At 43.2% G+C, this 26,802-nt stretch overlaps 1 protein-coding gene across 1 annotated transcript in view; it reads left to right on the plus strand.

The window, feature by feature from the left end:
• Window positions 1–3,038: 3,038 nt before the first annotated feature.
• The window catches only part of slit1b (slit homolog 1b (Drosophila)), an 88,655-nt gene continuing 64,891 nt past the window's right edge, over window positions 3,039–26,802 (plus strand). The window contains exons 1-4 of the mRNA XM_047577250.1: window positions 3,039–3,633; window positions 20,285–20,356; window positions 21,282–21,353; window positions 21,451–21,522. Coding sequence (XP_047433206.1) covers window positions 3,386–3,633; window positions 20,285–20,356; window positions 21,282–21,353; window positions 21,451–21,522 — 464 coding nt within the window. The 5' untranslated portion in view covers window positions 3,039–3,385. The remainder of the gene's footprint in view (window positions 3,634–20,284; window positions 20,357–21,281; window positions 21,354–21,450; window positions 21,523–26,802) is intronic.

A 26,802-nucleotide genomic window follows, 5' to 3' on the forward strand; every position in this document is an offset into this window, starting at 1 on the left:
GTTACAGCTGAGGGATCATTTTATTGACATCCACAGAGAAGCTCGTTCTGGCCCTCTGCAGGAAGGAAGGTCAGCTGTCGGGGTGGGGGGTCGGTGGGTGAAGCGTCCCAGGAGCTGGTAGGGAATCAGCAGCGCAGACGTCTTCGTCTCACTCGATACATGGACTGTAGCATCTCGTTTCATCTGGGATAAAAACTGTTTGACTCCTCTTTAGTTTTATAATACACTAAAAAAACTAAACTTTGACTATAGTTCTTTATTTATTAATTTGACTTAGTGCACACATGATTCTTCACTGAACTTATGTTCAAGGCTCCTTCCAGTCTTTTACTTGCCACTGTCGCCTTCTGTAAAGATTTAGGGTTAGGGTAGTTAGATAGATTAGGTTAGGGTAGTTGCTGTTGTGTTACGTAGTACATCCACGTACAAAAGTCCACAAAATGAATGTTGTTCACTTTACTTCAGAGGTGTAATGTTGTGGCTGATCGTGTAGCCTGATGTTGTCTTGCTTCATGAGATAGTACAAATAGATCTAAAGTGAATGAAGCATTTGAATGATTCATAACACGAGGTACGATTGATCAGAGAAGTTCAATCAGCCTAAACACTGGAGTCATGTTTGTTGCAGCTTATTAACTGAAAAAAGCTCAGATCAGCGCACGTGGTCGTTTATCGAACGTGTTAAGTAATCATATGAAATTACTAGTCTTGTTTGCTGCAAGAAAATCAGAGCTTTGTAAATGACGCTGAATCAAGATTTGCTCCTTCCATATAAATTAGACGGTTGCAAAAGACACAATAATCCCACACCTGTCAGAAAGCATTTACTGACAAACGAGGGCTTACTCGGTGACGTCAACATCTTCGTCCCTTTGCTTTGTGCACTAGTTTGTTGCAGCTCTATTAACTGAATAAAATAAGCCGTCAATGATCAGCGCACGTGGATCAGTTCTTATCGAACGCTCAGATTAAATGTTAACATTCCCACTATGAGGCCAGATATTTACTAGTCTTTTGTTTGCTGCAGAGGAAAATCCAGAGCTTTTATAAACTGACGCGTTGGAGACAAAAGCATCTGCTCCACACTTCCAGAAATCAATTCAGACGCGTCTGCAGCAAAAGACCCCCCCCCCCTCATCCCCCTCATCCCCCCACCTCCACCACCCCTGCCTCAGAAAGCTATTACAGCCCCAGCAACGAGGGGGTCCTCCCCTCCGGAGACGTCAACATCTCGTCCCTTTGCTTTGTCGCAGATTACGGCTCGAGTGAGTCATTCGGTTCGGTTGCACAAAGGAGGCGGCCGGGGCTCCTCTGCCTGTGGCCAATTTGTTTTCCATCACTTTCCGAGGCGCGCCTGGTTAAATTAACCCGTCACGCTGGGTCTGTGGGGAGAAGACAAAGTGAGGCCACGAGCAATAATCGCTCATGGATGCTGGTAAATTAAAAAGATGGGTAAACTGCGCCCCGCGGCCGCACCGCAAATAAATAACAAATCTAATGTGTTCGTTTCGGAGGAGGATGTAATTACGCTCCACGCGACCTGGTGACAGATTGCACACAATCCAAGACGATATGAGGATAAATGTGTCAACCAACCAAAGAATCTTATCATTTATTCATGTATTCTCTTGCAGAGCGTCGTAATTCGTTTCGCAAAACTAGTTTAAGAGTGCAAATTGATTATTTTAATAACTTTCACACTAGACAGTGGTTATGATTATTTAAGTTCCTGCTTCTTTTAAAATTAAAAATGTGTTCAGCTATCGGCGCTGAGCAGTAAAGGTGTAGGTGTCCTTTCTCTGCTTCATCCCTCATGATTTCCTTTCTCCTCCTTTTCTTTTTTTCCTTTTTCCTGGTGATATGGTACAAACATCACAAAGGCTGAAGCCAGGGTTTCTTTGGAGATTTGGGGGAGAGAAAAAAAAAGAAATAAATAAATAAAAAAAAAAGAAAAAACCCTCCTCAGCCAGGCTGCATTTGAATTTCAAAGCCTCGCCAGTGAATTCATAATAGACTTCTGAGTAAGCTCTGTGGCAGCTTATGGCATTCCAGTTATGCCAGCCTCACGCTCAGCTAAAACCACGTTGCCTCATCCCGGCGCGCTGCCTCGGCGCTGAGCTGTGGCAAAAAAAAAATAAAAATAAATAAATCAAATCAAACATTAGGAGCGTAGTGGGGAGACCCATCACATCCTGCTCGCTCCCTCTTTACAACGCCCCCGTCAAATCGCAGGGTCAGATCCATCCGGACCGAAAACCGCCAGACACCCATTCCCCGAGACACTTAAAACAGCGGCGCACACGCCCCCATCTCTGCACGCACCATCCACGGCAACAACGTGTCTCGTTTATTCGTTTATTTATTCCAGTTGTTGCATCACTGCATATTTGTTTTTTTTTTCTATATTGCTTTTTCAAGTCAACTTTTAGGGTGAAGTAGGTAGAATTCCCGCGTACGTTCGGCCGATAAAGAGAGTCTGGTTTGAACGCTCGGCAGAACTTCCTCTGCCTCCTTTTTTATTTCGTTTCACTCCTTTTTGTTCCTCCTCCTCCTCACAAACCGTCCTCCTTTTTCTCCTTTTTCCGCGTCCTCATGTATTCTCCAGAGCTCTTCCCAGTCAGACGCTTCGGGGCGATCACGATTTCCTCTCCCCTTCCTCTCTCTCTCATCATGTCCATGCAGCCTAGGGCTCTTTTCTCCCCCCCCCTCCCCCCCCACGCCGCCCCCCACCCACCCCAGGGGAGGAGAGCGCATGTGAGAGACAGAGAAAGTAAAAGGCTGCTGTCACCGGAGGTGGCGGCTCCTGCTACTGTTGTCACTGAATAGATGTGAGTTCACTCAGGGTACTGGAGTGTATGTGTGTGACTGGAGGAAGGGGGGGGTGGTGGTGGTGGTGTGGGAGGTGGCGTGGGAGGAGTCTCTGTGCTGTTATTTGTAAAAGCTTTTGATGGATGATTACTCCTGTGTGTGTGAGAGAGATAGAGGGAGTGAGGGAGTCCCCCCCTTTCTTTCTTTCTTTTTTTTTTTTTTTCTAGTGGCTCACTGTTCGGTGCACAATGACTCAATGAAAAGTGGAGAGGGGAGAGGCGAGAGCGCACTGTACGGCTGCACGACAGAGAGAAGAGGACGCACGGGAGAGTAGGAGGGAGCTCTGAAAGCTGGGGACAAGTCTGAGAGGAGGATATACTCTTCCTCATCTCTCTCAGGGGCCACTCACGGATCAAAGCAGTTCAGTTCTGAACTTCACCTGCCTGGTGCTGCTCAACCTCCCTGTCTTGAGCCATTTCCTTGACGTCCACTCCTGAAGGGGCAACATCTGATCCCGGGTTCTGGAGGAAGGGATCTCTGGGTTGTGAGCAGCAGTAGTAGGAGCAGGAGGAGGAGGATGAGGAGGATGCCTGCCGGGAGGAGAGGGGACGGAGTCGGGTCAGGAGGCCGGGCTCTCCGCTGTGAGCCGTGGACGGCGGTGGCGTGGGGCGCCCTGGTGCTGCTGCTGCTGCCGGCGGGGAGTCCGGGAGGCGGAGGTGCGGAGGCGTGCCCGGCTTCCTGCAGCTGCCTGGGGAGCACCGTGGACTGCCACGGCCTGGGGCTCCACTCCGTGCCCAAAAACATCCCCAGAGGCGCAGAGAGGCTGTGAGTAGTCGCTCGGGTTATTCTCTGTATTCAGTGATCTGAGAGGGATGGGAGGATGAGGGGAATCCTTCAAAGTGACGGCACGCTGCTGCTGCTGCTCCACTTAAAGGAGGAGGCGTAGTTTGAGTCTCACGTCAAAGGTTTTTGGTTTAAGTTTGGATCAAACGTGCATATAGTAATATTAGACTTTTTAGAGATGATGCAGGGTGTGAATAAACTCTGAACACTGCAGCTATTCCCCACATGTGCACTGTCTGGGTCTCTATGTGCGGGCGCCTTGTGTATCCCTTCTAGTTTGTTGTAGTGTCTATTCTGTCGTGTTTCCTTCAGCTCTCTTGACCACCAGAGTAACTTCATATCACACACACACTTCGACTCTCCACCTGATTCCCCAGGTTCAGTTGCTGCTCTGCGGCATCATTTCTCTTTCCTGCAGTTGTTCCCCGCAGCCATAAATGCACACGATTAATATAGACAGCTTTCTATTTTCTTTACTCTATCTTCACGGAATTTATATCTCATGCTCCGTGCAGATTCTTTTAGTCCACTCTTTTCTGAGCCTATACAGAATGTAGCCGTATTTCTTCATTTTAGGGGTTCATATATATATATATATATACATCGCCCATAGGTTGGTAGGTGATGGACTACGCTGATTTCAACTGTATTTCCAATTTTCTTCCCCTTCATGTTTGTATACAAGGCGAAACATGATGAACGTTTCTGTTATCAGAATCAGAATCTCTTCATTGGCCAAATGTACACAGGAATTTTACCTGGTGTAACAGCGCCACATAACATTAAAATAAAAGTTAACTTTGCAAGAACAAAAGGAAAAGACAATATATACAATTTAGACAAATAAAAACTGCAGATATACAGTGATGCAATGACCGTTATGAATACAGGCAAGAGATGGCTGTTGCTGTGGATGTGGCATGCAGAAATGGGTGGTGTGTTCTACTGTTTTAAGTGTCTTTGGGAAATGGTGGCGCCGAATCTCCTCTTCTCCACGGATGCAGAGCAGCTTGCGGATGTCAAGGTCTTACCATTGCCCCGCCATGATCGCTGAAAAAGCGTGCCATATCGCTATACAAGCTATAAATAAACACAGCCACTCATGTGCAGTTCACTTCAACATTACCCGGTGAGATTTCCCGACACCTATGGGCTTCCATTAACGATCATGTAACAACGCATTTGATTTGTTTGATTGAAAAAAAATGGACAAAAAACTCTGCCCTTCAGAGATCTGTCTTTTATGGGAGTAGACCAAAACTTTGGTCTGTTTTTGAGCTGCTCGCAGCCCTGGAGCTTCTACAATGACACAGTCTGACAAAATCAAAATGTTGATCACACGAAAAACCCGGGTCGATGTTTTTCGTGCCATGTGGAAGGATCTTTAAATTCAATCAACAACTACAGCCTCACTAATAACCCTCATTGAATATCTTTATAAAGGTAATATACTCTGATCAGCCACCACATTATGACTAGAGAAGTGACTAAGATTGTGACAATTCGAAACTTTTGGACCTGGATGGCACCTGGACATGTACCACCTACCTAGACCAGACCAGACCAGACCAGAAGATACCAGACGTATCTGATGGCCAGCCCATAGGACTCAAAGGCCCCACAAACAACATTGTTACTGGACACTCTCAGAAGACCCATGTCCATTCTCTGATGAGTCACAACTGTTTTGGAGGAACAAGTGCGAGACCTATACTATATTAGGAAGGTGGTCATAATGTTGTGGCCGATCGGTGTGTACGGCTGCTTTGGGAATGCATTAGATTTTGTAAATGTCCATAACAGTGAGGCACCTTAAACAGTCAAATCAAGAGTCACACGTATCATTGCTTTTTCAAATGAAAACAATCTGACAGCTTTCTGTTGACACTGCAGACCACATGCTTGAGAATGCATCTTTGAGGACAGACATGTTGCTGTATTTGTATCTATGAAAGACACTGCTGCCCTACCGATCTACGGTCTTTCCCAGAACATTTGGTTGGGATGGAATATTGCTCAACTGCTTTTCTGATCCACTTACGATGCCGCTGACGTTTCTCTCCTTGTAGAATGCAAATTGTTATTTCTAAAAATAAGATTCGGGTAGATTGGCATGGCCAAGTCTGACCCAAGGTTTAGAAGTTTGATCATTTATTTACCATGATAAGGAAAGGCATTATCTGTAACGCAAGTTTCTCCTTGGAAAACTTCATATGAAAACATCTGTACACATGTGCTGTATGGGGCCGTCTGTGCATGCTGAACATGCATGTGTTTCTACATGGCTGGTGTATGTGTTTATTTCAGGTCCTAGAGTGCCTGTGTGTATGAATAATTGATGATTGTTAGGGGTGCTAGAAGAGATACATTATCCCTCCTCCTCCTCCCTGGTTTACTGTAGCGTGGAGGATGTTTTTACCCGCTAAGGTTCGATAGCTTTATGATCAGGGATGAGGTGGAGGGGGGCCCCTGAGCTCCTGGTCAGAGAGAAATGGCCTGGAAAAAGAAATGGCCTGGATGAGAGATGGTAATTTCTTGCTCTGTAGAGTACGAATATGGGAGGAGGTCAAGACACTTTTTGTGTTGGCTTTAATGGAGGCACAGCTTGGGAAAAAAGGTGGAATTTGAATTTTTCCCAATTTTAACTAGATCCACAGAACTTGACATTTTACACCAGTGTGTGTCTTCCCAGTATCAGCCTGATACGTAATTTATCTTCTGTACACACTCAAACAGGCACTTTAGAGGCACGAGACCCTAGCGCCCATGGACTTCATCAGAAATGTAACTATGTGTCAGAGCGTCACAAGAGCTGTGATTGGTCCATTTGGTAGTATTGTGTTTCCGCTTTAGTATTTCTGTCTGCTTCTCCATCTCCACAATGGTGGTTGGATGAATAAAGATGGAACACATTGAGGAAAGGTTAAATGAGGAAGCTCGGAGATACAAACTATTTGTATGAGTCTTCACCCTGGGTCACCAGGGAGCTCTACTTGCTTCGGCTTCACTTTTGAGGTGAAGTTCCACCGTCCGTCTTTATACAGTCTATGTTTTGGATCTATAAACACCGAACACATCATGTTCTCTCTATTCCTGCCCTCAGTTTTTGGCGAAAGTTTCAGTCGCCATTGTTGAAAGTGAAGCAAGACACAGCTTCAGCTAGCATTTGCATGGCATTCTTACAGCGCGACCTAACCTAGATTAGGCCATCTATGTCCCGCAGTACTATAAAACAGCCTTAATGCCATAACCTGACGTGCACCTCCTTCACATGCCACAGTCCGCCGTAGTATTTCCACCTGCTTCTCCATCTCCACAATTTCTAACTGATGTTTTGGACCAAAAAAGATGGAACACATAGAGGAATGGTTAACTGAGGAGGTTCGAAGGAACAAGCATGTCCTCGTTTTTGGCAAAATTTCATCAAAATTTTTGCGAAAGACTCAGTCGCTGACTGGCAGAAGTGACACAGCGCCGACTAGTGTTTAGGTGGAGTTGTTACAGACTGAGCCAGACTGATGAGCACATGAGTTTAAATGACTCTCCGGCGTAGGCTAAGTGTATAAGTTACACCGCCTGGGTCCCGTAGAGGCATAACCCACATCTGAGACTGACCAGATCAACTGGTGTAGGATCAGATCAGAATTAAAAAACTAAACTAAAACAAAGGTCTGTCACCGTATTCCTGTCTTTTTATTCTGGCTTGATGTTCAGGACATTCAGTATTTGAAGCCCCGACCACTGGGATATTAAACAAGCTTCTCTCACTTAGGATCTTTTAATCAAACTAAGGTAGCGGTCAATCTGGAGTTGAGTTGGGATGAACACGTTCTGTACCTTTGGCAGGAGAACAGACATGAAATTGAAGTCTTGCTCAATGATTGGATGGATAGGTAGTAGGGTTGTCAATTCTGCCCCCCACCACAATACAACTGAGGTGAATTCAATTGTTTAGTTCCATAAATTCTTGAAGGGACTACTTATTTTGCAAGAATTGGTTATTGATTCCAATCCTGATCGCTAAGCCATGTGCAGATTCCGACCCACGTCCAGCACTGTTCAGCAGAGGATGAGCTTTTTTTTTTTTTTTTGTTAAATCAGTCGAACCATCTGCACAGACCTCATTCTGCACATGTAAACATAGCCAGTGTGACTTTTTGACCTCTAGATAGTTTCCCTGTCCCACAGCTCCTTCTTACCCATCTCACCATCTCAACCGTGCACTAGGCTCAGACAGGGCCTGCCCTCCACCGGGGAGGAGCGGCTCATTAAATAGCTATTTGTTAAAGGTCTTGTCGCTCAATTATCATGTAAAGTGATCTGAGTGGGTTTGTGTGTCAGCTGGACAGCTAGCCACTGTGGTGTGTGTGTGTGTACAGTATTTCCTGGGAGACAGTCGGGCAATAAGAGAGTCGTTTATCAAGGTGACTGTCAAACTAAACACCCCTCCCTGTTGGATCCTCATAGCAACGCTGGAAAAAATGGATGCTCCTTTGGGCGCTGATGATATTTGACCAGGGAGAAGAAGAAAGTGTGTGAGAAAGAGAGAGAAAATGAATGAATCTCAGAGTTTGTGCTCTTGAGTGTGGACTTTTTTCTATTGTTGTTGTTAATTAGCCCTCATTGGGATTTTTTTATGCAAGTGTGATGTTCTTATTCATCAATAAATTATATTAGTCCCTGCACTTAAAATACATTTAACTCACAGTTTAGAGGAAGTGTGTCATCTTATAACAGGAGTAGCTTCAAAATATATCCAAAGCTGCATTGTGGCCTTTTAAACTAAGTAGAAAAGTCAGATATTGCCACCTCTTTAGTGAACGAGAAGCTCAGAATGTGTTTACTGTGAGTTAAAATATCAAGAAATGCACACACAGAGCAATCATCTACACATTTTTGAACATTTCAGTGCAGTATTCAATTCTGAAGTAGTAAAAAAAATGCCTTTTTTTGTAGTAATGAAGAATTAACACAGGTTGAACCCCCTACAGTGGATTTTAATACAGGTCATATGAAGATCTGACCACTACCTGCCAGAAAGAAAAAAAAAAGAAACTATTTAATTTCAGTTTTAGTTGAAGATTCATCCCATCTATGAATAATAATATTTTCCGTGCTTACACATTTTAAACCACAGTTTAGAGGAAAGTGTGTCATCTTATAACAAGGCTAGATTCAAAAACGGTTTTCTTCTTATGATGAGAATCTCAGAATGTGTTTCCCCTGAATTAAAATAAAACTTAGAAACGCACATGGTTTCTGAACATTTAAGTGTTGGTAGTTCTACTGTTTCATTACATATATTAGTGACGAAGTCTTAGTACTTGTTAAACAGACTGCAGTAAACTTTAATGCAGGTTTGAACTATTTTTATTGGGGATGTTTATGTTGTTGAAATAAAAACTGATAAATTTCACTACCTGCCAGAAAAATCAGTTTTAGGTTGAAGATTGAAGATTCATGTTCTGATCAGGCCTCCTCAGATGTGACGTCAAATGTGTCTTTATTCACGATCTTCCCACCAGCATCCCACCTAATCCTAAATTGCTCACACTCCTGTGTAAACGAATGGATGAGTCAAATGCAGAGGAAGAATTTCCTCATGTGGAATCCATAAAAGAATCATTTGAATATAAATTAGAGTTTGAACTCCTCAGAGTTTGATTTTACAGTATGGTCTTCATCATTTCTTTGTCATGATGAATATTCCTTTTAATGCTAACACTCTGATGCAGGTGTCTCTGCACACTGACGCTGAGCTCATCACGGAGAGGAAATCTTAAAACAAACCTCAGGTCTGTCATTGTGTGTTTGTATGAAAGGGAGAGTGTGTGAGAAAGTGCAGGTCGAGGTCTGCGTTGGACTGTGGTGTTTTACCTCAGACGTGTGTGTGACTGATCTGTTCCTGTAGTTCCTGGATACCTACAAGTCAAACATAAACACCCATAGCAGCGAGACTTCTGGCTACAGTCAGTCAGTCAGTCATGCACTGGGAATTGAAAAAGCGCACTTTTAGTCCATGTTTCTGGTTATTTCTGTCTGTGCATGCATCGTTATATAAACTCGACATGGATCATTGACAAAAACATCAATCACGCCTGCCATGCATGTATGAGTGTGCTCAAAAGTGTAAGAGTCATTTTGGAAACCTGCCAGTATGACGGCTAATTGAGTGTAAGAAGGATTAGTGTTAGTGGGCAGAGAGCGCGAAACTGAGATGTCTTATCTTATTAGTAAAAAAAAAACTAATTGATGATTCGTGTCAATGGAATCGAGTTTAGCCATGTATTGAGAAATCACAAACCATGTTTGACTCTCGTAAGTACTGTATGTGCTACAGGAATGAAGAAGCTAATAACTGCAGTCCACAAATATGACCCAAAGATCCCTAAACCTTTGCCTAATTCAGAATGACTGTGCAGGGGAAATTCGGCCTCACTGCTGATGACTAACCTGACACAACAGATGGTTTGTGAAGCTGAAGCGTCTTAACCGAAAGTTTTCCTTGGAAACAGTTTGGAAAAAAAGTCATGGACTTATAGCTCTCACCATAGATAGTGGCTAAACAGTGTGTTCTGTACATACCTTTATTGGGAGTGGCCATAGACTGTATATAAATATGAACAACGCGTCCCCACTTCCTTGCGTTGGCCAAACTGACATTATTTTCCTGAGGATAAAGGCAGCACCATCTTGCAGTCTGAGAGTGGTGCTGCCCGGAGCCGGGAAATCGATGATTCAACAACGCTTCTTCAGGACTCATTTGTGTTTTCGTTTAATTAATACTTAACTTCAATTAATACCTCCACCAGTTAAAAGGAAATATTCTCAAGGCCCTACGGGACCACTTATATGGAGCTACTGGTGGTAGCCATTATGTCACATACTGTTTCTATAGCATCAAATAATTAATTAACTAAAACAAAACTTATCCAAAAGCATGACACTTGTGCATGCATCAACATTACATTAACTGCCTTAAATGACAGACACCATCCTGGAGAAAATTATATGTATATTTTAATGTTTTAGTTTGGCTCAAGTCTGATCCACTAACATAGAGGAGGTGGAACTTATGACCGGTACTACAGCCAGTCTCCAGAGGTATATTTGCTTTGGCTTAACTTTTGAGTACCAGCCGTCCATCTTTCTACAGTCTGTGGGGCACAGTAGTGCATGGACTTAACATTTCCATAAGGCAATACATTAAAAACATGTACAAAATAAGCACAACTGGAATATGTAGGAGAGAATATGTGGAATATTAAGATTTCTCTGCATTTATTTAGATATGCACAGTATATGTGTAGTATCTGGAAGATTTGTACATCAAGCCATCCAGTCAGTGCAGGCTTCAAATGAAGCTGGTGATATGAAGTCTCAAGTTGACGTCCACCACTTGTTGCTAGGTGACGAGTGTGACATGCTACCTTTCGGAGATGAGCTGGCTTGAACTTTTTTAAACACTTCAGTGACACGGTGACACATGAGCCAATCAAATGCAGTTGTTTCAGCAACAGGTGCTTGAGCAACTTTTCAACGGCGTCTTGCCAAGGATGTAGCTGACAGTGAACACATCATCATCTGGGCATAAAAAAGATTAGTTTTTCGTCCATGATGGTGTTAGATTTCTTTGTTATCCTCTTCTCTATCACTGCCACTAAACTGTCTACTTCCCCAGTACAACACAACAAAGAAGAGGACACTGGTCAGTTCATAGTGGTAGAATCCCTGTAGGAGTCCTCAGAAATAAGAGCCTCTGTCCTTTCTGTTTCAGGACCTCAGTGATGTTTAGTCTCTTGTTGAGTTTCACTCCAAAAACATGTCCTTGTCCACCCTCTTCACTACTCCCCCATTATCGTGGCAGCCCCAGTTTGGAGTCTCTCTTACTTGGCTACCAGCTGTCATGCCCGGGTGTACCTACCTGTAAAAGAAGATACCTATGAGGAATCCTCAAGAGATTCCAGAACAGCCTCATCTTTGTCTAAGCTCCCTCCAGATACCCAAGCTCCTTACCCTACCTCTAAGGCTAAGCCCAGCCACGATGGCTCCAGATACAATGCCCACTTTACTCCCGCTGCTGCACCAAACCACACATCCGTCACACATGGACAACATCCCAAGATAATTAAAGTCCTTTGCTCGAGGCAGGAGTTCACTCAGGTGTAAAGGGCCACTTGAGGTGGTTTAAGGATGCCTCCTGGGTGCCTTCATTCTTATATTTACCAGGCACGGCCAGCTGGGAGAGGCCCTGTGGTAGACCCATAATTCACTGTAGGGACTACATAGCTCACTTGGGTTGGGGAAGCCTATTGGGATCCCCCAGGAAGAACTGCAATACATTCAGTGGGGAGAAGAACATCAGGAATTCAAGGAATTCCTGATGTTCTTCTCCCTGTTTCCACCACAACCCAGTGTGTAAATTGAACTAAATACAGTGTCTTTCAGGTTTGAAGAACTCATTGCGCATCTCAGAAATGCAAAATGACAGAGTTAAACCTGTATTAACCTTGAGGATGTATATCTGGACCTCACCTGTCAAACGGTAGCTGACATTTTCTGTTATCTTTTGGTTTCCATGAGTTTTATTCCTTTAATGATTGACAGTTTCTGGTCACTCAGCTTGTATTTGGTTTGGATCTTTGCATTGTAATGTCTAAGAGCAGAGGAATATTCTGCCAGTTCCTAATTTCTCTGAATGACCAGATAACATCTACTGTGGGTTTTAGTTTCCAGTTTTTAGTATTCTGAATAGGTTTATTTACGCTGTGTCATAATTGGGTTTACTCCGATTGATCTCTCTTTTGCTCTGTCTCCATCTCTGTCTCAAAGACACAGACACATTCCTGTCTCACTGTCTTTGTGGGAACCCTCAATAGACATAATGCCTTCCCTGGCCTTTAACATAAATATTAACTTGATTCAAACCTCATAACCATGTCTTAATGTTCATTTAAAGGGTAAAATATGTGGCGTCCAGAATTTTGGTCTGGGCAAAATAGGCTGACCCCAAAAAATGTATTGGTCTTCTTGTTTTCAGTCCAGGACACACACATCTTCGTTTCTCTGTTTCATTACCAGTCACTGCCACCTCAGCCTTTCCCACTGCCTCTTTCTCTATGCCTTTCCTCTCGTCTCTTATAATCATCTAACCATTTCCCCTGCAGCCGCTCAGCGGGAAAGATGCCGCTAATGAAGTGTCATTAGACCTGAATGCATGTGTGTGTGAGAGAGACTGCTAATATTAGTCACATCCACTGGGCTGTAACGGGGGAGAAGGATGGGGGGATGAGGAAAATTATCGGAGGAAGGGAGCAAGAGGAGCAGGAACAGGAAGCGAGAGCTGATTCCAGCCGTCAGGGGAAGAGGGGGAGGTGAATATGAGGGAGGAGGAGTGGTGAGGACAGGTGTGAAACAGCAAGGGAGAGGTGGAAAGAATAGAAGAGGTGACAGCAAACAAATGTTTGTTTTTTTTGTTTTTTTACATCTGCAGTGCATTCTGGAGTTTTAGGCAGATTGTAATTCATCAATAAAAGCCGCCTAGCTGTCTTCTCATGTCATGTTCTGAACAGCAGAATACTTTTTTTTTTTCTCCCCACATACCAAGTCTGTGGATGGGATATCGGTCATGGTCAGATCTCCGCTCAAATGAAGCACTCCGGGGCTGGTGGGAATTGGAAACAATCCGAGAAAACCTCCCGCTCAGTAACATCTTGTACAGATTGTTCTGTTCTCGTTGGAGCAAAGAGAGAAAGAAAGAAAGGAAACCACCCTGGGGTAGCTTCCACTCAAAAGGGTTCTTGTTTGGAGCAGTTACTTGGAACGTCTGTAGATTTCTGTCGCCTGTCTATTACTTTGGTTTCTGAAGGTGACAACGATGCCACTTTAATGCTTTTTGACGATCAATATTGACACCAAGATACTGGTAATGTGAGATACCCAGGACATTCCTAGTTACAACCCAGTCTCAGGTAATGCTTAGGCCAATCTTTTGTGTTTATTGATTTTAGGCCACAAACCAAAACAATGTCCTCCTCTTTGGACCTGTTCAGACCTTGCATCAAGATCTGACCTGGGCTGTCCGATCGCAAGTGACCAGCTTTAGGTACATGTGTTCAGACCTGGCATTAACTCTCACATACATACTCAGTGCGTCCTATGGGTGTTCACACCTTTCTTCCTAGTGTGAAAACAGCCTAAGAAGAAGACTTCTTCCTCTCCAAAAAAAGGAAGACAACAAACACTAAGCCCTGCATTTAAAGGAAGATAAAAGCTGCCTCAAGGTGGCGTCAAGAAGGACAGGACATGGGTTTTCTGGACCCACGGTGCAAGCTACCGTCTTCTCGCTGCATTGACACCGACAGCCCTATTTATTGGACTTAATGCCGTTGCATGGTGGACACCTGATCTAGGAGAATACAAGAAAGATGAGCTCTATTTCACAAGATGTTTGTGGATCATCCCACAAATACTTGATTAGTTTGAGATCTAGTGAATTTAGAGGCCAGGTCAACACCTTGTGCTGTTGTTCATGTTTGTGTGTGTCTCTGTGTCAGGCTGCATCCTGCTGCCATCATGGAGTGTCATTGCTGTGGGGTGGTCTGGGGTCTAGATGGGTGGTCCATGATGCCAGGTCCAAAAGTTTCCCATAGTGCAGAACCTTGTTTTGTCACAACATGGTCAATGTTATTTACTTCTCAGTGGTCAGTGGTCATAATGTTGTGCTGGACTGGGGTATGAAACACTACTGTAAATTTTGTGCATGGGTTTTTTCTAGGTACTCCAGTTTCCTCCCACCTCCAAAGACATGCTCGTTAGGTTAATTGGTGCGTCTAAATTGACCCTAGTGGTGAGTTCGAGTGTGAATAGTTGTTTGTCTCTGTGTTGGCCCTGCGATAGACTGGAGACCTGTCCATAGTGGACCCCGCCTCTCACCTGATGTGAGCTGGGATAGGCTCCAGCACCGCCTGCGACCCTAGTGAGGAAAAGAGGAAGAAGTAGATGACATGATAAGAAATTGATTGAGAAATTTTTGTTATGTGTGCACTGATTATGCACATGACAGATGAACCCGAATCTGAACTGGCGTTTTGTTAGCAGAATTTGGTTTTAACCAGCATAATTTTATATCAAGAGCTACGCCGACATTTAGTACCCGGTGGTTAAAACTCGCGACAAACTGCAGTCTTGAGTGATGTCCTTGAGTTCATCAAAGAAGCCAGCTCTTGGTTGAGATGCTTCAACTGGTCAGGATGCTTCTTGGTGAATGGATGATGGTGTTCTGAGTAAAGTGTTGGGTTTCCCTGTTGTTTACTCGAATCTGCTGGGGCCGTATATTATTACCCTCTTTCTCTGAGTGTGGTTTTGTTCCTTCTTTGTATGTGTGTCTTGATGCGTCACTGGACCCTACATCCTGCACAGATGCTTGATTGATTATAAGATTAAAATAACCCGTTCGCATCGACCATCCACCACATGCCCGCTCACATGTATCCAACAGGGCTGTGTGTTTTTCAGTATCAGATTTAAATATGGGTGGACGACACTATATAATTGACCTATGTGAAGGAAAGTGTCTGACAAGTGATCAAATTCTCTGTAACAGTCACTGGCATTCTTGCATCTTTACATATTTTCTTCCTCTTAATGTCACTTCTGCACACTGCATGTCCTGTATCTTTATATTTTGGCCTCTCTGCCCGCACCGTGGCGTATCTCATCGTCTTGCTAAGTTGCCCCGTCCTGCTCTACCGCCTCACTGCCCACACAGCCTGTGATTCTGTGCGTGAGACGCGTTCTGCTTTAATGAGCTATTGTTTGGCAGAGTCGCCGCTCAAGGGGGGAGTCTGTCGCTTAGCTGACCCCTGACCCCGCCATGCTGCACAAAACTCAATTAACCACGCCTCGTCGGGGGGCTGTATGTGTGTCCATCTCTTCACCCACGTCCCCTTCTGTCTTCTTTGGCTAAAACAAACCTTGTGAGCATTTTTGCGTTTAGCGGCTGACCATTTCAAAATGTGCTCATTAACCGGTGTATGTTGCTCTCCCCTTTTGATGCCTGGTTTGCCCGTTCAGTTTAACTGTCAGGGTAATTTCACACACATCCAGGGAGTGACTCTGGACCCCCCGCCATGACCCGTCTCCATCCGTCCTTCCCTCCCTCTCCCACAGCCAATCCTCTGCCTCTGCGTCCCCCGTCTCTCAGAACGACCTCCTCCATCTTCAGCCTGGAAGACCGACAAAAATCTTATTTTCTTCAAATGCAAATAAGCAGTGTTTCATCTCCAAACCACACTCATTGTCAAAAGCAGACGTCTGCCTCCCCAGATTGTGTTTTCGTGTGCAGAACGGGGAAGGTAATAAAAGCAGAGTGTGGCTTTGCTTTTTCCCTGCAGCTGCGAGAGCCACGCTCCCAGTGTGGAGACGCACGCTGCATTGGTAAAACCAGTGTTATTAGCACAAAAATTTCTCTTGCTTTTTAGCCACGGTGCAAAAAAAACATACATGCAATGGGCTCAGATTACAGGAATTTCTGTCCTTTTTGTCTACATATAACCACCAATTACAGCCTATTCTCAAACATGTTTGATTGTGGATGATAATTGTAATTTGCAACGACAAGTGAGAGAAATAAGTGTACAGAGACACCGAGCAGCTGACTGTGTTGTCAAGCAACATTGCCCAGCAGATTTTTATTTATTTATCCCTTCTAATTGCAAACTATTACAAAGTTAAAGCAAATTGTTGCACCACAGCATCCGTTTGAGGGCTGCTACACAGGGAATATTTTTATGATCGTTGAACCTTCTCTTAAGTTGCACAGCAATGAGTATGATTTAATTGAAATGGCTTAAATACTCATCATAACTGGAAATGCACCTGTATAATTTACCTGCAAAAGGTTACTTACACCCACTTACAGCGTAATGTTAATGGAGATCATATAGGTTTTTACAGTAGGTCTAAATGCGCAACAACAAACTGCTTACAGCTGGCACTGGCATTGGGAAGCAGTGTTGTCCACCATTAGCATTTGCTCTGGGGTGTCGTGTCTGAACTGACTGAAAAACAACCGATGAAGACACATCAACTCCTAGGCGATGACCACCAACCAAGAATCAGACAAAACTTACTGGAACAATTCAAATGCTGACGCTGATGTTGGAAAGCTGGAGGATCTTCTTCTTCTTTTACACAGCGTGCATCTTATTGGATATGGAGTATTCCCACACTTTTGACTGTCAGGTTCAGACTTTTTCAATTATTTTCTGCATGCGAGCCGCCATGATTGAGGACCCAAAACATTTACATCATAAACATTACTGACTGCGTTGCAGCTTTACTCCATTTTGCTCACGTGCGCTTTCCTGTGAAATGATGTGATTCTTCTGGCATTATGCTTTGAGGTACTATTTTCAAATCTTGTTGTGTGTGCAAGTTTGAAATTAGACATCTATGCCACTTCAAGCGTGTGATCTTGACCGATTACAGAATTTGACATCATTGTAAAGCTCCAGTAGTGTAATCCCAGCACTGAAGAGGCAAATTTGTGCTATAAAGACCATCGTTGCAAGGTAGCCCCCAGATGTGTCCTAAACTCTGAAAGCCTCTCATTATGGTCAGTTGTCAATGTCAGTGTCAGTTTATTCATAAAACACGTTTCAAAAACAACAAATTCTGACCAAATTGCTGAATAGAGTGATCAAGGCGTGTAAAAATACATGAAACACACAGTCAAAAAAAAGACAATATAGAGGAAGAGGTATAAAGAAATAAGAGTACGACATAAACACACAACAAAAAGAGCAGCTCTCAAACTGAATTAAATGACAAAGAGTAAAAGTGGGTTTTGAGAAGGGATTTTAAGACAGACAGTGTCTCTGTCTGCCTAATATGCAAAGGTTAAGTGTTCTGGAGTTCCTCTGTGATTTAAGCTTGTTATCGCGAAATTTGTACCAGCTCCTAGGACTGCAGGGACAAGAAGTTCAAAGCCGAAAACCGGGGAAGTCCCCACAGTCCTGGTTAAGTACTGTGGGAGATGCGGGAGATGGATGATGAGAGCCGCTTTTATTATTTTCGGGTGTCGGCCAGTTGTTTTGACAACCTTGTCCGTCGGATAACCTCATTCACACACAATATGCCGATCTCTACCCACGTAAGATGAGCAGTCACACCGTGAATATTAGCATCTGGGATCTCACAGAGTAGCTGCTAGCATTCCTGCTTTTCTGCATTAACCAGTTTCTGATCAACAACAGGATAGTTGCAGGACACTAGAAAAAAGTTCTGCTCGGTTGATGAGCCGAGCTGCGAGAACTCCCCAACGATGGCTCCAAGAAACAACTTCTCGGCGAAGTATGTAACAACTAGTTCTAGGGCCAACCAGAAGACAGTGGTCAGCAGACCTCAGTGACCAGAGTGAAACTCTAGAACCCTTTTGACATGAAAAGAAAAAGAACAAAACATTTGAGCTTAGATTGAAAAATGACGTTAGAATTCAAATGTCGTCAGTTTTGGTTCAGTTTGGGATTACAGTGTCAACTTACACCTCAACAATAATTTGTAATAAACCCCTGCAACAACAAAAGAAAAGGAAACTCAACTTGGAAGACAGAAAAACACTACTAGACGGTTGAGTCTGACCAACATGGTTTGGCTTATTGACATTATGGGTATTTTTTCTTTGCGTTTCTTTGAGTCAACTGATGAATCCAGTTCACACACCCAAACCACAGCATCCACTCTCTGTCCTTTTTTTTTTTTTTTTTTTTTTAACTCTTTTATACGGCCCAGGACAAGGTCAGACTCTGCTCCACCCTTTACAGTAGCTCAGGGAACATGACACCTCTCAAACACAAACACACATTCATGTACACACACTACTTGTGCACACACAGGTACGTGCAAACGTCTCGTTTTACTTCGCCTTCCACAAAGCCTCGTGGGAAGAGTGACATCATCCCTTCTCTTTCTTCCCCGGCTGTCAATCAAGGCAGACAATGAGGTCATAGGGTTAAACCCCTCCCGCCAGAAGCCGCCTCTACAACTCAGTTGAAAAGAGTGCCTGGCTAGGTATCAGATAACACACACTGGCAGCGGTCTATACCTAAAGTGTGTACACAAAATAGAGTCATTTCCCTGGACGGTCTACCTCAGGTGAAAGAAGAGTAATCCTTTAAAGCCAGCAGTTAAAGAGAGAGTCAAGGAGGAAGCAGCTCTTTAATCTTTCTTCTTGTATCTGAGCAAACAAAAAAAAAAAGTGTGGCTTTGATTTCCTTGTAGCTTCATGTTAACTGATGTATAGTTTTTAAGATAAATAAAAGCTCATCCTCAAAGCGGACTCCCACTGATAAGAATCTGTCACTGTGAACCGAATGAAAACAACTTCAAAGTGTGACGTACAGTACTGGGTGTTTCTTTTGTAGTGTGGACTGATCAAAAGGCGTCTCTGAGGGATAGATAGAGTCGCTTACGAAAATAAAACTGAGAAGAACTTTGCTTGGACAAGAGCCTCGGTTGTAGAGAAATGTAATCACACGGTTGAACACATCCATCTGAACTTGGTGACAGTAGCTACCTCAACATCCCTTGGTTCATCTCGTGTACGTCACTCGTCTTAAGATTGAAGTTCTTGTTGGACATTTGAACCGTGGAAACTACATCCATCTACAACTTTTCATACGTCAACATTGGAACTGGGAGCTCACCGTACAGCCAACAATTTCTGTAACGTTCCAAAATACAGTGTTGCGCCATGCATGTCCATTTCATGCACCAGTCTCTTAACCCCTCCGTCTTATCGACCCTTTTATGGCCTACGTCACAAGCTAGCTTGAGCCAAAATCCACAGCAGCTACCGTTATCAAAATGTCATCTTTCCATGTTGTAAGGAGCCAGAATCGGATAAGAATGGTGAATAGCTCAAAACTGAAAATTCATTACATACCAGCTCCAAGTCTGAGTCAAAAAGATCGTAGAAACCTGGACTGAGGCGATCTTCCAAAATGCTCGAAATAGCATTTGCTTGCTCTCATTAGAAAGTTAGCTAACACCTCCATTAGCCTATATGACCATTGCATATGTAACATGTATGTAGTTCACTGTATGGTTGACAAATATGAGATGTAGGTTACTTACCCAGCCATGCTAATACTGTTAGCTGTCAAGATGTAGCCATTGGTTCTGTTAATGACAGCCCAGGCCTGGTGCAGGTTTGTTTTCCAGTCTTGCCGCTAGCTAGGCAGGACCTGAGCTCGCACAACACAAAGCTCATCTGAACTCTTACATGAACTTGTTCACATAACCACCTCTCGCTGCATCTTACCTGTTTGTTGTAATTGTCGAATAGACCTGAAAATTACGTAAAACTCTGATATGTTGACTTTAGCGTCCACTCATACTTACTACTAAGTACTAGTAGCTGTCCATATTTTAAAGTGGGAGATGTTAAATGAACGTGGCACAAAGCAGAAACACAAATCCAAATTTTAGGTAAATTACAAGCTAATGCAAATTTGCATTTAGATGGCTACAAAACAATGCTTGGGATCAGTGTAGGATACTGCTCTTAAATATGTATTCTAGCCCCGCCTTCCTTCCTGTTTCCTAATCTGCTTTTTTGTTCTTTTTCCAGAGATCTGAATGGGAACAACCTGACCGTCATCAGCAAGACAGACTTCTCTGGTCTCAAACACCTCAGAGTCCTGTGAGTCAGAATCATATTTATTATTACAGTTGAATGCATGTTAGAGATCACAATAGTTCTGCATAAGGATTTGGACATATTTATTTCATGTTTAGAGTAAATCAAAGCAACAACTCTACAGAAACATTTCCAAGAAGACACGTCTTCACTGTCGTCAGACTCATTGTTGACAGGGAGTCTTTCCCGCATTTCGTTGCTCGTTTTAGTCTCCAGGTCGGAATGTGGGAATCATAACTGTGATGCGGCGGGAAGCCTGAGGGCACAGACTAATGCTTTAACTCTGTGGCGACACATGAGCCACCCAAAGGTGCTCACTCGGTGTCGGTGTCAGTCAGATTTACAACCAGGAGGGGGTTTTATTAGGGACCTTTCGACCTGGAAACACAGTGCCCTCTGGGAGAGGCTGGACGAGCGGTGGAGGCGGTGGTGGTGGTGGTGGTGGTGGTGGTTTCCTGTGTTCGCCCGAGGTTTGGGACCGCACTGAGTGTCAGTGATCGACACGAGGCGTTAAAAAGGATGACATGCTGGGAACTAATGACATCTCCGGAGGCCCGCTCAAAACAAGATTAGCAGCCCGCTGGGAGCCCGGGGCGCTGCGCTGTCAGGAGGGCACCGAGTGTTACGCCAGTGGTATATGGAGGCCTGTGGAGTGTATACTTCAAATATACACATCCCCACAGAGACTGTCGGAGAACAAATGTGTGTGGAGGCGGGAGGTGTCTTTAATTAGCTTAATGAATGAGTGGAAGCTTCTTTTTTTTTGGTCATAATTCATGCAGTTTTCTCATAATGCTGACATAAATGAATAAAATGCTCCCGTTTGGGTTTTATCTTATCCACCCACAAAAATAAAAACACAAACTGATATTAACTCATTTGCCCTGATTTGTTAAAATTACTTGATAGATTTGTCTTCCTCTTGCAGTCATCTGATGGATAACCAGATCAGCAACGTTGAGAGAGGAGCCTTTGATGAGCTGAAGGAGCTGGAAAGACTGTGAGATCATGTTGTAAACACATTCACTAGTTTTCCAAGTGAGAACAAAGGTTTCAGCTTTTAATCTTTTTCCTTTTTTTTTTTTTCATCTGTACAGTCGCCTCAACAAAAATCGCCTGAGCCTGATTCCGGAGCTGCTCTTTCAGAAGAACGAAGGCCTGTCTCGACTGTGAGTACAGAAGTTCTGGATATTTTCTCTGCGTCACTACTTTACATCCTCCTTAAGTCCAGCGTCTGTATCTTGTTCTCACTGACGCCCCTGTTCTCTGGACTGGCGCAAGCTATGCTAGAGCTACGATAACTATTGATAATAATTAATGAACAATCAATACCACTAAGACCTTAATACCTTAATATAAGCTCACCTGATCATGCCGCGACTTCACACCTGTGTTTAGGATAGTATTTATTGGCTGATTAATCCCTTAATTCAACAGTCTGCTAAGACGGGGGTCTTTAACGTTTTTCAGGCCAAGGACGTCCAAACTGATGGAGAGGTTAAGTAGGGACTTCCTACCTTATACGTGCGTTCTATATTAAACTTGGCCTAGTGTTATTTATTTATTTCAACATATGAACAGTTGTGGCATGCAGGATATTGGAAGATTTAAAAAAAAAAAATAAAAGTATTAAAAAATTCCAACGCCCAATATTTGGTACCCCGTGGAGCCTTAGGGGTTGCAGAACCCTGTTGAAGAACAGTGCAAGACAACTGTCCAGACCTTGCTCTGTACCAAGCTTCAGAGTCATTTTTTTTTTTTATTTTACGCCACAAAATCTGCCCCACTTTCACACATCGTAACGTTTAACCATATGAGCATTTTTACTTCATTTCTAACTACTGTGGCCAGATTTGTGTCAGTTCATATTTTAAAATATGAGAGGTTAAAGCATTTTTTTGTTCTCTCGGTTGAAGAGTTTATTGTTTTCTTCTTTTGCCGTCCACCCAAATGCCTAACAACATAAAATCTTTGAATTAGAATCTAAAAACATACATATAATACAACATAACTAGTGCAATTATCTATGTGCAAATATCCATGCAAAAAAAAAAAAAAAAGCAAAAACAGTAATTTCTCTCAAATAATGTTCATTTGGCGTTGCCTGGTACCACCACCACCTCTCCCATAATACACTGCATACTGACCAGTATGCACCTGCATTAATTCAGCATTAATTGTAGTTATAAACTCTTACATGTAGTAGTGAAACAGAGACATTTATCTCTCCTTCAGGCTACCTACTCGCTGTTTTTCTGAACAAAAAAAAAAGAAAAAAAAGAAATTGACCTATTTTTCCCAAACCCTGCAAATAGTCTCCCTTTGGACGGCACAAGCGCCACAAATCGTTTAAAGGGTCCCGCAGGAGCAGCAGGAAGGAGCCGAGCTTTAATTTGACATTTGGAGACACACACATGCACACACACACTAAAAAAAAAAAAGAGTCTTTTCTTTCTTTCTTTCTTTCTTTTTTTTTTGTTTAATAACTGAAAGCTTGGACACAGTCCGTTACTATGCAGCAGCTAAATGTGCCACACACACACACACACACACACACTCCTTAGAAGCCTTTGTTATAGATGTGTGTTTATGTTGTGTATGTGTGTGGGGGACGGACGGGGACGGTATCCTGAAGACTGCCTGGAGACGCCTGGAAACACAAACACTGCAGCAGCAGCAGAGAGAGAGAGAGAGAAGCTGAGATGTCTCTAATTAAGTTTTTGCGGTGACTGATGCAGCTGTGACAGGTGCTGTGTGTTTTTATACCTGTGTGATCTAACGTCTGACAGAAAAATGTGCAGCAGCCGCAAAGAGACGCTCTTTACTCGGGGTGAGGTGGATAACAGCCATGAAAATAGCAGTAATTGCAGGGAAACAGGAGGTGGAGATGAACAGGTGGACGTGTCTCCGTGTGTGTTTCTCTGTGTGAGTGCGAGAGCACGGGAGTGATGGATTGTGTGTGAAAGTGTGCGTCTTTGTTTGTGGATGCGCGTGTCTGTCCTGATTATTTGCTGTTTGCTGTTTTGGCAATTTCACACTCTGGCTCCCATCAGGGGACGCTGAGATGGACTTGGCATGTTCAATCAATCAACACACACACACACACACACACACACACACACACACACACACACACACACACACACACACACACACAGTGACACACTCACGGTGCAGAGCCATTAGCGCTTCCTCCTGCAGGAGTGATTTCTTTTCCTCCCGCTGTGTTGATGGACTCTATAAAGGCTCATGTCCCTGGGAAACACACACACACACACACACACACATACACACACACACACACACACACACACACACAACCATATTTTTCTGCTGTTTTCTGTTTGTGTGCGTTAGGGGTGGAGGTGAACCAGAATACAGTATTCATAAAGGCACAATTACCTTTTTTTTGTGTGTGTTTGTTTTTATAAATACTTATTTCGAACAGATAGTTTGTTCAAATTACTTGTATTCGAGAAGAAGAAAAGGATCCTATCGTTTTTTACCTTAACTGGTGCAGGGTGCAGCAAAATTACTTTTGGGAAGTGGAGTTTGATCAGGAGATTATTTCGTTACGTCAGTATTGAGACGTCTGCTGTCAGGTTCTCCCATGTTAGCATTCGTTTGTTAGCATCCATTAGCTCAGTAATTGAAACTATTGTCTACTCGTAAATGATCTTGCTTTTATATAGTGCTTTTCTACCTATTGGTGCTCAAAGCGTTACAGCCACAGAGGTCCAGCGCCTTGCTCAAGGACACTAAGGCATGTGGCGCATTACGAGTGCAGCTTCTCTCCAAATCTGTGCGTGTCAGGAGCTTGGAGAACGTTCCTCTTCCCGTTGTCATGGTCCGGGTACATACACAACAAAATGCGGTTTGTCATCTAATCTGAAGTGCAAATAGCAAAAAGTGCAAAATCGACCCAGTAATAGGTAACAGGCTATGAATATTGTTCAGGCTATAAATTATATTGTCACAATTTCACGAGAAGAGGTAAAAATAATAATAATAATGATAATAAATAAAAATATCCCAACTTTATGGGCTTATTTGTTTATTCAGAAATAGTTTTAGGATTAAGAAAAGGTGCATATATATGATGAGAACACATGCATGTATTATAATAGACATAATGTCCATTTAAAATACAAAATAAACCATTAAGACACAGTTAACAATAAAGACTAATCTGAGTCTGGGAGAAAAAGGACCTAAACGGGCCAAAAAAGTGTCCACAAAAAGTCACTCTACTGGAGTTTATGTGAAGCTCGTTAGGAGCTCAGTCATGTGTTACCTGATCCGGCCCAAGTGGAAAAAACAAAACAAAAAAACTCTGATTAAAACAAATTGACTTCCCTCCTCTTCCCTTTCATCATCCAGTCCACCTCAGGCTTTGTAGGCGTCGATTGAGTTGCAGCTACAGTCTGTTTAGAAGCATTCACACTCGGCATCAATCACATCGTGAAAAAGCAACACTGCACTGAAGCTTCATTTGTGTTTCTAAATCACTGCAGGGAGATTTGGATTTCATTTCACGATGGCCCACGATTTCCCCCCTCCTCCTTCATTGATGCCTCTCATTTCTCTCTCTGTCCGGCCTTTTGTTGTCTGTACGTGGACATGCGCGGCGTTCACTCCACACCCAGTAACATTCTTTTGTGCGTCCTGATGATACCCAGAGGCCTTCTGAATGTGAACATTCGTGTACCGAGGTGCCCCTTCCCAGCACCTCCCTTTAGCCCAGGGGAGCCAAAGAATTATGGGAGTGTAGCTAGACGCTTCACACACACGCAAACACACACCTTGACCTGGAGGTGAACTGCGTGGCTAGCCAGTCGATTCGGATGCTGTCGACTGTGACTCATGGATGCGTGAAGAGACCTGGATTCAGTGCCACAATTCGACATCACTAATTAAAACACAGTAGAAAGTAATGTAATCTAAATTGTTGACCTGAATAGATACAGTATGCTATGAACATGTGCTGCATACTGTGCAGATATGTATAGCCTGTATAAAAACAGGCAGCACCTCAGCACCATCAGTGGCATGTAATAGTACTCTACAGAGAGTTGTTAGATGGGATAGAGTAGCAGGTATTTGGCCCTGAAGCTAAAGGACTTTATCAAATAGTTGATGTGCAGCCTCTTTTTCTCGGACATTTGATGAAGTTGTTACTGACTGATGGCCACAGGATTTGGACCGTTCCTCTGCCAGTGTTAGCGGATGCTTTTTCAGATGCATTGCAGTGGTACTTATTTGGTACTTAGTACTTGTTTCAGGACTGACATGTCGAGATGGGTACAGTTAATGTTTTATCCGATATCAGTGCCGATATCGGTATTTGGAGACATGCAAGTTAAATCAAATATTAATTTAAATAATATAAATACAACTGAGACTAAAAGACTAAAATAATAGATAGTACATTTCTCAACTGATGAATGCTTGAAGCCGACAAACTGACTAGTCGACCCCTACTTTCAATATTGCAAATGAAAAACCTCGGCATAACCAAAACACAAATTTACACAAATCACCAATTTAAAAAGAGACGTTTGATTCTGTAAAACATCCCCAGTTCCTAAAAGACGAGCAACAATACGGTTGGATTCAATATAAACAAAGGTTTCATGGTCAAGGATTTCAGTTGGGTTTCTCAGATGCTTCTATATCATAAATATTTTACATAAATGTTGTCTACCGCTCTTGAATTCTGCAAATAAGTGCCCAATCTACACCAGTAAGGCCACAACATTATGACCACTGACAGAAGAAGTAAATATCAACAAGTCAGTGTTCTGCTGGGAAACTTTTGGACCTGGTATTCATTCGTGTGGATGTTACTTAAACATTTAGCACCAACCAAGACCAGACCAGCCCACCCCATAGCAATAACACTCCTTGACGGCAGCAGACATCCCCAGCAGAATGCCCGTCACGGACACACAAAAACACTTTAGGAACAACTAAAAAAGAAGAAGAAGAATAGAAGGGTGTTGAAGGTGTTGACCTGACCTCCAAATTCACTAGATCCCAACTGATCAAGTATCTGTGGGATGATCCACGGAGGACCCTCGCCTCTACTCATAGGACCCAAAGGCCCCCACTAACAACATTCACAGGACACACAGTTTTGGAGGCACAAGGCAGACCTACACAATATTAGGAAGGCAGTCATAATGTTTTGCCTGATGAGTGTACAATCAAATTACAGCGTACATGTGACTTGTAGAGGCGTAGAGATGCAAGATAAACAATTAAATCTGAGTGAATTAAAAGCAGCTGATAGTAAGCAAATAGTCAAAATAGAAATATAGTCAACAATAAAACAGGCGTGTGTCTGTTTTAATTAGAGCCTCTTTGTGCGTGTCCTTGCAGTTAACTTTCCCGTCAGACACTTCATGAGTTCCTCTCATTAGGGAGGATGGCGGAGCTGTCCTCATTAG

This window comes from Mugil cephalus, chromosome 2 (assembly GCF_022458985.1).
Source record: "Mugil cephalus isolate CIBA_MC_2020 chromosome 2, CIBA_Mcephalus_1.1, whole genome shotgun sequence".
Classification (NCBI taxonomy): domain Eukaryota; kingdom Metazoa; phylum Chordata; class Actinopteri; order Mugiliformes; family Mugilidae; genus Mugil; species Mugil cephalus.